This window comes from Triticum urartu, chromosome 3A (genome assembly GCF_056163025.1).
Source record: "Triticum urartu cultivar PI428250 chromosome 3A, HENAU_Tu73, whole genome shotgun sequence".
Classification (NCBI taxonomy): Eukaryota; Viridiplantae; Streptophyta; class Magnoliopsida; order Poales; family Poaceae; genus Triticum; species Triticum urartu.
This window is the reverse complement of record NC_141875.1, coordinates 611851680-611863918: the sequence shown is the minus strand read 5'-3', so window position 1 is coordinate 611863918 and position 12239 is coordinate 611851680. Positions and strand designations below refer to the sequence as shown.

General features: G+C 53.2%; 1 protein-coding gene across 1 annotated transcript; it reads right to left on the bottom strand.

Moving 5' to 3' along the window:
• Positions 1-2713: 2713 nt before the first annotated feature.
• On the bottom strand, positions 2714-3616 carry LOC147980789 (uncharacterized). The gene has a single exon (XM_087515762.1). The coding sequence runs from the start codon at positions 3614-3616 to the stop codon at positions 2714-2716; it is 903 nt and encodes a 300-aa protein (XP_087371888.1).
• Positions 3617-12239: the final 8623 nt, after the last annotated feature.

The following is a 12239-nucleotide window of genomic DNA, read 5'->3' as shown; positions in this document are numbered from 1 at the left end:
TGAGCTGCATTATTCCCAGGCCGCGTGGGCCCGTTCCTGCGGCATGTATCCCTTTTGCTCATGTCTTTAGCTTACCTTGCTGGGGGCGCCCCTCGGGCTGCATCATCCCCAAGCCACTTGGGCCGGACCCAGTGGCATGTATCTTCTTGCATTTACCCAAGCTGATTTGCCTTCCCTGCTTAACCTGCCTACGGTTATCGCCTGCTCGATCGCCACCCGCCGCGGGTACATTCACCCCGTGCAATTCGCTTGCGCGTTAAAAGGGGGGCTCCTGAGCATCACGACTCGGGACCTTTTACTGGCTCTCCAGCCCTCACCCCCTGGCCTTGACCACGGCATCACGACCTGGCATACCAGTGGTGGCTGAGCTCGCTCGAGGGCCGGGACCTGAGGATGTAGAGTACTTGCACCTAACCGCCTTGCGGGAACACACAGTCACCAAGACTCAAGAGTAGGCGCAACCCGCCTTGAGGGAGGGCCTCATGAGTCCCGCGCTGGCTCACGAGTGCCCAAATACACCTCGCAGCCCTGCCGTGCAAGCCACGTGTCAGGGCGGAGCTGTACACGCCCCGGGGGCTCCTCCCGGAGGGGGGGCCCCATCCCACGCACAAGTGGAAGCACCATGCTTCGCGTTGGCCGTCGACACTGCCGAGGAGCGGCTATGCCCATGCACAAGCGGAAGCACTATGCTCCGCACTGGTGATAAACAACTGAGGGCGGCCACACGGTCGTACCAACCTCAAGGAGCCCAGAGCTCAGCGTCCGGCCTCACTGCAACGCCTCCCCTCGAAAGAGCCACACGAGGGGGCTGGGCACGGGGGCTGCGCTCGGGCCACACCCAAGCGCACGCCACCCAACCAGGTCTCCCGGACCTGGGTGTCGCGCCCCCCTCCCGAGGCCTCGGCGAGGGCAGGTATGGAAATTGTTTGCGCGTCAAGGGGGACTCCTAAGCATCGCGACTCAGGAGCCTAACTGGTCATGTAGCCCCTCACTCCTTGGCCCATCCTGGTCTCCGGTCAGCCCAATGGCGGTTGAGGTATGCGCAGGGCCGGGCCCTGCCGACGTAGAACATCAGTCTATCCTCACGAACTCTCCCTATAAGCTGTTTGCACGTCAAGGGGGACTCCTAAGCATCGCGACTCAGGAGCCTAACTGGTCATGTAGCCCCTCACTCCTTGGTCCGTCCTGGTCTCCGGTCGGCCTAATGGCGGTTGAGGTATGCGCGGGGCCGGGCTCTGCTGACGCAGAACGCAAAGCAAATAGGAAGGAAATCGCAAAATCTCGAAGCAAATATTGCAAACACATTGTCCTCACACATTGTCTTCACGATATCAAATGAAAAGTCTAAACGCCTCCCCGAGGCCTAATGCATGTTGCAGGAACGAAACAGGAGGGTAGCCGCAGGTCACCCCCGGACGCCGCCATCACCTGCGGAAGGCGCTACCTCGTGAGCGACGTTGTCTTCGCCTTCACCACCAGCTACAGGATCGGCGACATCACCAGACAGAGGAGCGGAGACAAAGCCGTGGAACTTTTTCAGCAAGGCCTCCACCTGACCTTGCACGGCTGCGGCGGCAGCCTCATATTGGTCTTCAGCCACAGGCTCCAGCAGCTCGTCAAGGCAAGCATTGGGAATGCGAAGGTGCAGGTGGCTGAAGACGCAAGTCAACGCAGCTGAAGACAGGACGCGAGCTTCCGCCTCCGCCATAGGACCAACGCCATCAACAACTTCCTCGATCGCCTGCACCAAGAGAGGAAGCAGCCGGGTAGGGCCGTCCTCGTCGGCGGCCAGCGACTTCTCCAGACCGTGCTCGTAGAGCGTCTTCAGTGCCTTGCGGGACCTCTTCTCGAGATCGGCAAAGGCCACGCGGTCTTCGATCAGGACTCGCGCCTTGGTGTCGAGATCGGCCTCCCTCGCCTTCGCCTTCTGCTCCAGCTCTTCCAACCGGTTGCGCTTGGCAGCCTGCGCCCGCCCCAACTCAGCTAGCTCAGCATCACGGTTCTTGATGGCGTCCTCCCGGGCCTTCATTTCCTCCTCCTTCGCTTGGTGGCAGCATGCTTCTTCGGCGTGCTTGGAGCGCAGGCCCTGCAGCTCGTCCTCCGGCACCTGGCAGCGGTCGCGGGCGACCTTGGCGTCTTTCAACGCCATCTCACGATCGGCTGCGGCGTTGGCGGCACTCTGCTTATCCTTCTCAGAAGCCGCAGCGACCTAGCCCAGCACCGCGCAAACTGCCAAGTCAGAATGGAGCCAGCCTGAGGCCAGCTCCAGGCGCCCGGCCACAACGCGTGGGTCTGCGCCCAGGAGATCCGCCTGCAACCGGGTCATCTCCGAGAGAGCATGTTCCAGAGTGGCAGCAGGAGCAGAAGAACCTGGGAGTGGAGGTGCAGCAGTGGGAGGAGGCGACATCGTCACTAGGGCCTGGGAAACCGCGACTTCCGGAGCAGCTGGAACATCATCGGCCGCGCCAAGCGCCGGCACTTCCGGAGCTAGCAGGGCCATGGGGGCTGGTTCCACGTGGCAATGCTCCTCTTGGCCCCGCAAGGACGACCGGGCTGGGGAGATGCGGGCGCTGCTACCCCCTTTCTCTGAGGAAGGAGGCACGGACGCCGCATCCTCCTACCTTTTCTTCGCAGAAGACGTCGGCCTGATCAACCAAGGGCCAGCATTAGGAAATGACGAGTACAAATAGAGACAAGGCGAAGCTTGAGACACTTACTGATCCACCGCGACATACTTCCGCTTAGGAAGCCTGAAGCCTGACAGCATCGGTACGGAGGTGGCATCGCGAGGCACCAACGACGGCCTACCCCTCGTCGGGATGGGGGGCTGCTCCCTCTCCCTTTGGCGTGCGTCGGCCTCGGCATCGTCAGGAAGGGCGCGGAGGATCTCGGCCTTGCTCAGAGGGGAAGTCTCCCCCACATCTTCCAGAGTCTTCCCCGGGTCCTCCTCCTCTTCCCCCTCCCCGCGGGGCTCGTTAGAAGACACCTCCACCGGTTTCGGTGCCACGGGGGCTCCCAGGAGCGTCGGCGGCACCAACCCACGCGCGTCAAAGGTCGGCCTAGAGGCGACAAATCCCTCCCGATCCCTGCGTTGGAACAGGGGGACGAAGGCGCTTGGTGGGTACTCCTGGTTGTCCCCAACTATGAGGCGCAGAACAGCGGCCAATTCATCGTCAGGCAGGGCCCCCGGCCTCAGGCGGGTCTTATTTCCCTCTTCTTCAAGCTCCCACAGGGGGCGTGCACGCTCCTGGAGTGGGGCTACTCGCAGTGTCAAGAACTCCCTCAGAAGCATGACCCCGGTAACCTTCACCGCCCTCGCGTTGCCCAGCTTCAGGTCGGTCACCATTTTCCCCAACACAAACGATGCCCGCTCATCAGCAAGCTCTGCCCTGGGCCACCCCCCATGGAGAGAGGGTGCCGCCGTAGGCAGCACCAAACGCGGATCGGCGCACTTGGCGTCCATCATGACCCATTTAGATCGAATGTTGTCGGCCCTCTTCCCGGTGCTCGAGATCGAGTTGGCCTTGCCGGATGTGACGAAGTTAGCGCATCCGTAGATGTGACCCTCACTGACACGGAGGAAGAAGAAATGGCGCAGGAGCGCCACGGACGGCATCACGCCCAGGTACACCTCACAGTAGTAGGCGAAGATGGACAGGAGGAGGACAGAGTTGGGATGAAGATGCAACGTCTGCAGCCCGTAGTGGTCGAGGACTTCGTAAAATAAATCGGAGAAGGGAGGAACCAACCCGACGGCGACACTGCTTGAGAAGAAGGGGAAGAAGGTGCTTTCCTCGGGCTCCGGCACGTCGGAGGCAAGCCAGAGCTCAGTCTCCCCCCACTCATTGCTTTCGCCCGCTGTCAGCAGGCGCACGAAGGTGAGGCTCTTCTCCGTGACGGTGGGCGCCTTAAGGGCTGGCTCATACCAAGCCGGCGCTGAGGAAGCCTTGGCCTTGCGCGGCGCCATGGATCGCATCTACGGGATGAGATTGGAGCGGATCTAGAGATAGCGGTGGCAGAGAGCAAGGAAGGGGGTCTGGAGCAAGGCGGGGAAGAAGCAATGAAGGCAAGTGCTACCTGCGCCAGCCTTTTGTCAGGTCAAGCAATTGCCGAGGCAGCATGGGGAAGCGGAGACGCCCACGCCCAATCAACCGCCACACATCAACCGAGGCCGCATGCTTTTGGGGGCCTGCAGTGCTTCGTACTTGGCCCTTGGCTTCGCCGCGAAGCCAAGCCCGAGCGCACCTTGGGCCCGGGGGCTACTGACGGCGTTCTGGGAATGGGGGTCCCCAGACTTGCCTGTCTACGGCCCGCGGCGTGGCTAAGCCAGCAGGTCGTACGACCCATCTTCATCAACAAGGCATCCAAGACCCTCGCGAGGGGCCAAGCATCGCGAGGCGGACGACATGAGACCTCCTCTGGAGTGGCCTAGTCGGGCAGGCTCACGGGGAGCGGAGGTATCAAGGTGAGGAAAACCTCATGAGGCTCTCGTGACGTGAGCCGTGACAGTCGACACCAGGCAGGCGCCAGCGCGCGCAGCGTCCTTGTTTCCTCTTTGGTGCTAAGGAGGCCAGCGCAGGCGAGGAGTACCAAGGCATCAGGCGAAGGTTGCCATATCAGTGCAACAAGACCAAGACCAGAAGGACGGCAAGACGGAGGTCATCGTGGAGCCCAAGATGGCGTCACCACCAGAGCCTTTCGCAGGCAGAGGCCACCTTTGTCGGGATGGCTTGTACTAGTTGTCCCCCTTCAAATTTGCCCGCCATTGTTGGCTCCCTTCCCGCTCAATATTTGGGAAGAGGACCAGGGCCTATATAAGTAGAGCTAGCCACCGCAATAGGAGGGAGGGCAGTTCATCCAGCACTCACACACACAAGTTAGCCAAGCACAAGAACACCTCAACCTGAGGAGGCCGTTCTTCCCCTTGTATTGTTCATCATCAGCCCAAGAGGCAATCCACCACCACCACACTGGAGTAGGGTATTACACCACAACGGTGGCCCGAACCAGTATAAATCTTATGTCTTTCTGTGTTGCGAGTTCATCGAGTTTGTCTGCGGGATCTTAGCGAGCTAGGGCGTAGATCGGTGGGAGGAAAAGACTTCGCGCGCACCCCAGTGTTCAAACCTTAAGGGTTTGCCGGAACCCCACATCCGACACCATCCCACGTCAACTTTAGCCATTAGGCATGTTGCGGTCCTAGTGAGTCGCTCTGAAAAGTTGATCACATAGAGACCGTTTTCGACATGCCCAACAAAGGCTACTTTAAGAGTCTTGCTCCACAAGAGGGCCACGGTATCAACATCAAAGAAAGTGGCAAAACCCATGAGTGCTAGTTGACGAACGGAAAGTAAATTGTATGCAAGGGACTCAACAAGCATGACCTTCTCGATCATAAGATCATGAGAAATGACAACCTTTCCCAGTCCCAATACCTTAGAGGACGAGGCGTCACCCCACTCGACGTTGGTGGGCATGGATGTAATCTTTTGCACGTCCACCACCAAGTCCTTGCTTCCGGTCATATGATTAGTAGCTCCACTATCGAGCAACCATGAACCCCCACCGGAAGCAAACACCTACAAGAGATCAATGCTTGGTTTTAGGTACCCATTTTGTAATGGGTCCTTTGATGTTAGTAACAAGGGTCTTAGGAACCCAAATAGACTATTCAATGTACTCATAAGGAGAACCAACAAATTTGGCATAAACATGCCCATCTCTAGCACGGCACAACACATAAGAAGGGTTAAAGTCGCTGGCTTTGTTGGGAAGGGAAGCGTTGCCCTTCTTGGCACCACTACCCCTCACGGTGTTCTTCTCCTTCTCCTTAGTAGCACGCTCTCCCTCCTTCACAAAGGTTTGCTTGAGAGGAGGAGGTCGTTTGGCCTTGTCATTCTTCTTCTTGTTCTTGGACTTGGGCATGTACCCAATCCCTTCCTTGGCCACAACTCCCTTTTGGTTGGTCAAAAGTTCGTTGAGGTTCTTCTTGCCTTGTATGCAAGACACAAGACCTTTCTCAAGTTGCACCTTTAACTTAGAGTTCTCCTCAACAAGATTCACATGCTCACAACATGGGTTAGTAGCATTTGCATTATCAATTAACATCATACAAGGAAAAGTGGCTTTCTCCTTGGTTAGCTTTACTTGAAGTTGATCATGAGACTCTTTGAGGCTAGCATGAGCACTCTTCAAGACCTTGTGAGCCTTGTCAAGTAGGTCAAACTCCTCTTTGAGTCTAGCAAGATCAACCCCAAGCTTGGCCTTCTCGGAGTTTAGCACACGAGAAACAACAAGAGCATGATCAAAATCTTTCTTTAACTTAGCGTGATCAACGTTGTGTGACTCCTCAAGAGCCAAACGAAGACCATGCTCTTCCTCAAGAGCATTGGAAAGATCCGAAATCTCATTGGCATAGTCATGACTATGCCCCTCCATCTTGGAGATAGTATCTTCGTGAGCCTCGATCATGTCATTGGCTTCACCAAGTTGTTCCAAGAGAGCAATGAGATGCTTCTTGGATTTACCCTTGAGTTTACCCATAAAGGACTCAAACTCATTTTCCTCCACACTAGATCCCTCATATTCATCAATGCAATCCATCAAGGAAGGATTATTAATGATGGTAGTTTTGATGTTGGGGGTTACCTTGTTGGTGGCTTTAGCCATGAGGCACTTGGCGGTGATGTTCTCATTGGGTGAGTCAAAGAGAGACACTCGTGGAGTTGTTGCAATGGCACCGGAGGTCATGGCAACCGACTCACAATCTTCATCATCATCATCATCCTCGTGGTACCCTTCTTGAACCACCAACGCCTTGTGAGGGGTCCTCTTGGTGAAGTTGCACTTGTTTGGGAAAGACTTGGTTTTGTCCTTTCGGATGAGCTTGCCACCATTGTCTTCCCTCTTCTCATACGGGCACTCCGCAACAAAATGGCTCACATTTCCACAATTATAGCAAGTCCTCACATGTTGCTTGCTCTTCGTGCCACTTGAGTTGTTCTTGTTGAAGTTTGACCTTGAGTTTTTCTTGCTCCAAAATTGCCTTGAAGCAAGTGTCATGTGTTCATGGTAGGCATACTTTGTATCTTCGGGGTTGCTTTCCTCTTCTTCCTCTTCTTCTTCTTCTTCTTCTTAAACACAAACCTTGGCCTTCAATGCAAGGTTGGGTTTCTTTGCCCTTTGAGAGCGAAGCACCGCATTGTCGGCGGTCTTGTCCAAGATGCTCATAGCCACAAACTCATCCAACACTTCACTTGAGGACAAGGTGTGGAAGTCCGGCCTTTGACGAATGACGGAGGACATAGCCTTATGGTAAGGCATCATTGCCTTGAGGAATTTGTGCTTGATCCAATTGTCATCCGTGTCCTTGCTCCCATGATCTTGGAGTGAAACCGCGAGTTTGGTTACTCTTTGATAAAGCTCACGAGGTTCTTCATCTTCCTTCATTGCAAACTCATCGGCTTCATCTTGCACCACTTCATAGTTGGAGCGTTGAATGCTTGCGCTTCCCCGGTAGAGAGAAACAACTTGGTGCCATGCATCTTTGGCTATGGCGCAGGGCCGAGGTGAGGAAGATCTTCGGGTGGAATTGCATCTTGGATGATGAAGAGAGCATTCTCATTGAATTGATTATCCGCGGCTTCTCTTGGAGTGAAGTTGCTTCGGTCATGTGGATAGAAACCTTCTTCAATGATTCTCCAAAGATTAGTATTCACATGATTTAAATGACGCTTAAACCGATAGACCCAAGAATCAAAATCCTCATTTTTCACAATCTTAGGGGGAGGACTGGCATGATTCAAATGAGTGGAAGGAATTGGTCCACCATAAACAAGTGGTGGTTCCACATGGGCAAAGATGCCGGTGCCATTTTTACCACTAGAAGAAGGAGCCTTTTCACTAGTAGCTTCCTCCTTGTTGGAGTTAGCATCTGTCACCTTGTCAGTGGGATCACCCACTTTCAACGGTGCGGTGGATAGTTTAAGCCCTTCAATGAATTTAGTAAACATGCTTTCAACCTCGGTCGTCATGGAGGTTTTCAATGTCTCCAAGGCCACATTGAATTCCTCACGAGAGACCGAGGTTCCCCCATCGTCCGTAGACGAGATCGGATTCACACCGGAGTGCTCCTCCACACCGTCTACGGTGTCAACCATACTCTTCGGACGGCAAAGTCCTTAGAAAAGAGACGAGGCTCTGATACCAATTGAAACGATCGATATTGTTGACTAGAGGGGGGTGAATAGGCAACTAACAATTTTTAACTTTTCTTTACCAAATTAAACTTTGCATCAAAGTAGGTTGTCTAGACATGCAACTAGGTGAGCAACCTATATGATGCAACAACAACAAGTACACAAGCAAGCAAAGGAAATAACACAAGTAAGCTTGCACAAGTAAAGGTACGAGATAACCAAGAGTGGAGCCGGTGGAGACGAGGATGTGTTACCAAAGTTCCTTCCTTTTGAGGGGAAGTACGTCTCCGTTGGAGCGGTGTGGAGGCACAATGCTCCCCAAGAAGCCACTAGGGCCACCGTATTCTCCTCACACCCTCACACAATGTGAGATGTCGTGATTCCACTATTGGTGCCCTTGGAGGCGGCGACCGGACCTTTACAAACAAGGTTGGGGCAATCTCCACAACTTAATCGGAGGCTCCCAACAACACCACAAAGCTTCACCACAATGGACTATGGCTCCGTGGTGACCTCAACCGTCTAGGGTGCTCAAACACCCAAGAGTAACAAGATCCGCTAGGGGTTAGTGGGGGAATCAAATTTCTCTTGGTGGAAGTGTAGATCGGATCCTTCTCAACCAATCCCGAGCAAATCAACAAGTTTGATTGGCTAGGGAGAGAGATCGGGCGAAAATAGAGCTTGGAGCATTAATGGAGCTTTTGGGGGAAGAGGTAAGTCAACTTTGGGGAAGAAGACCCCCATATATAGTGGGGGAAACAATCCAACCGTTACCCCCCTGAACAGCCCCGTAGAGGGCGGTACTACCGCTGAGGGAAGCGGTACTACCGCAGGGACTGCGGTACTACCGCTCCCCCACGCGGTACTGCCGTTCGGACCCCTGCGCGGTACTACCGTGGTGGTAGGGCGGTACTACCGCTCTCGAGCGGCACTACTGCATCTACTGCCGCTGCTTAGTGCCGCACAATCCGACATGAGAGGCGACCCCCTCGAATCGACGCGGTAGGAGCCCGGTGCCGCCGCGGTACTACGACTCAGGACCCACGGGCGGTACTACCACTGCCGAGCGGTACTGCCGCCTGTGGCTCTTGAGCGGTACTATCGCTGGGGACCGCGATACTACCGCTGGGACCCAAAACAAGCACAAGCAAGGGGAATGAGCTCTCCATTGAAGCGGAAAGGCTCAGAGGGTGTGAAAAGGATGTGTACGTGTTGATTCCACCCTAGCCTTACTAAAGCGGACCCCCTCTTGATAGTACGGTGCCTCCTACGAAACTTGTCCACCAAAATAGAAACGAAAGAGCTACACCATCTTGAATAACACTCCGAGGGGAAAGAAATCGTCTCGTGCCAAAGGATGAAACTCTGAAATGCTCAAATCACACGATTAGTCCGCAAACATGTTGTCATCAAGCACTAAAACTACATCGAGAGAGATATGCCTTAACACCTTGCAAGACCAATGATGGACGGCCGAACGACTCGCTCGACATGGCCTCCCGCACGAGGACTCTTGCACCTTCTGCGATCAGGAAGAGGAGACGATGCAACATATCCTAGTGTGCTGCCCCTTCTCCCGCCAAATATGGCACGAGGTGCTTGGTTGGGTTCGCTCGATCGCCGACATTCCAAGCAGCGATGCTGACTTCTTCACCTAGTGGGAGACGTCCTATAACTGTTCACCATCCCCCACGCGCAAAGGTTTGGCCTCCCTTGTCATCCTCACGGCCTGGTGGCTTTGGAAGCACCGGAACGCTTGCATCTTCGACGGCGAGCAGCCCTCCATCACTCAGCTCTCCGACACCATACGAGACGAAGCGCGCATGTGGGCCAAGGCCGGTGCCACCAGACTGGATAACATCATTCCCGAGAGATAGCTCTATTAGTTTCTGGGGCTGAGCAACCCCATGTCTGTTCTGCTCCTGGCTCGCTTCCATGCCTTCTTGCGTACATGGCTTAGTGAGCTCTTGTAATCCCATGTTGTACAAACTCTTATCCTATCAATGAAAAGATAGGCATCCTCTGCATATTCGCGAAAAAAATGTTACTCAAATAGGGGATTACAATGAATCTGAGTACAACCAGCTAGGAAAATAGACATGTAATTTATCCTCCTCTCATCTATGGCCTGCTTAGCACAACGATGCGCCCTTGCACAAAACAAACTCACAGCTCCCCGGCCCAATCTAATTGCAGCCTCTTTACCGAAGTTATTGAAGTATTTCTTCGAGCAGAGATTAATACCGTGAAAAAGGTGTTTGAAGAGATTTTATTGTAAGTCTTAGTATTTTATAGAAATATGGTACATTTTTGGCATGCTCTCAAAAAGATCTTAATCATAGGAGTTACTTTTTATTTTCTTGGATCTTAGGTCCAAATCATTATACTTGTAATTGTTATGAGTATGAATAAAATTACAGGTGTTTCTAAAAAAAGCTAGTATGCCAACCCAAAAGCTCCTTGATTTCATGGCAAAGGGCTGCGACAGCCAGCCGATCTCTGGAGATTCAGAGTTGCGCATATTAAGCACCTAGCATCACTTTCAGTGCAAATCCTTGTGCATACCAGATCTTGCAAGTTGGATTCCGTCGGGAATGGTGTACATCTTCATCATGGCTTGAGCGCTAGCCGCAAACCGTTACCAAACTACCTGCACCCATACAAACTTCCCGTCAGAGCCTCCAACAACAAGTCTAGTTCAAAGAATGAAGCGTCGACATTGATTTTCAGGGTTCCCCTTTCTGGTGCTTGCCAATGAGCAGTCTTGTTCTTAAAGCAACTTCAACACAGTGACCCAAACAGACGCGGATTTTGTTCGCCTTTGGTTCATTTGGGTCGGCCGAGTGCACGTATGTGTTTGTTTTTTCATTTGGGTCAGCCGGTGCGCCCAACTTTGGTAACATCAACAACATTTGTACCGGGGAGACTCATCACGGATAATGTCCTTGTGGCATATGAGTGTGTACACGCGATCAGAACACGTAAACGAAAGAAACCTTTGTGTGCTGTAAAGTTGGACATGACTAAGGCGTATGACAGAGTTGAGTGGGTGTTCCTCGAACAGATGTTGGCCAAGTTTGGTTTTGCGGCGGGTTGGATCACGATGGTGATGAGGTGTGTGACCTCAGCCAAATTCACGGTGAAACTGAATGGTGGTCTCTCCAGAGGTTTTGTTCCTTCGAGGGGCCTTAGACAAGGTGACCCACTATCCCCGTATTTATTCTTGTTCTGTGTCGAGGGGTTTTCAGCCATGTTGAAGAAAGCTCAGGAAGAGGGCAGTATTAAAGGGGTGGGTTTTGGGAGCACTGGCCCCCAAGTCACACACCTCTTGTTTGAAGATGATAGTATTATGTTTATGTAGGGCACTCCGGATAATGTTCAAGTGCTGAAGACCATCCTGGTCAGATATGAGGCAGCATCAGGGCAGAAAGTTAACCTTCAAAAGTCGTCTATTTTCTTTGGAAAAGGATGTGGACAGCAACAAAAAGATGTCCTGAAGCAGACTATTGGCATTGAACAAGAAGCTCTTAGTGATAGATATTTGGGACTCCCAACAGTGGTGGGGAGATCCAAAGATGGCATGTTCAGATATGTGACGGAGTGCTCCAAGGGTAAGGTGACTGGATGGAAGGGACAAGGTCTTTCCAAGAAGGCAAGAGAAGTACTTGTGAAATCTGTCTTATAGGCGACTCCTACTTTTACCATGAGTTGTTTCCACCTCTCAAAGAAGGTGTGCCAGAACCTGACTTTAATCTCCTCAAAATTCTGGTGGGGTGCAATGAATGGTGAAAGGAAAGTGCATTGGATCACATGGGATAAGATGTGCCATTCTAAACGAACCTGTGGTATGGGCTTCCGTGACCCTAAGGCTTTTAACCAAGCGTTATTAGCAAAGCAGGCATGGAGGATTCTCCAAGTGCCGGACTCTCTTTGTGACAGGGTACTTCGTGCTCGCTATTCAGTGACACTTCTATCATGAATGCCACCTGCCCGTCGGGTGGATCATACACATTCCGGAGCATTCTTCATGGCAGAGATCTG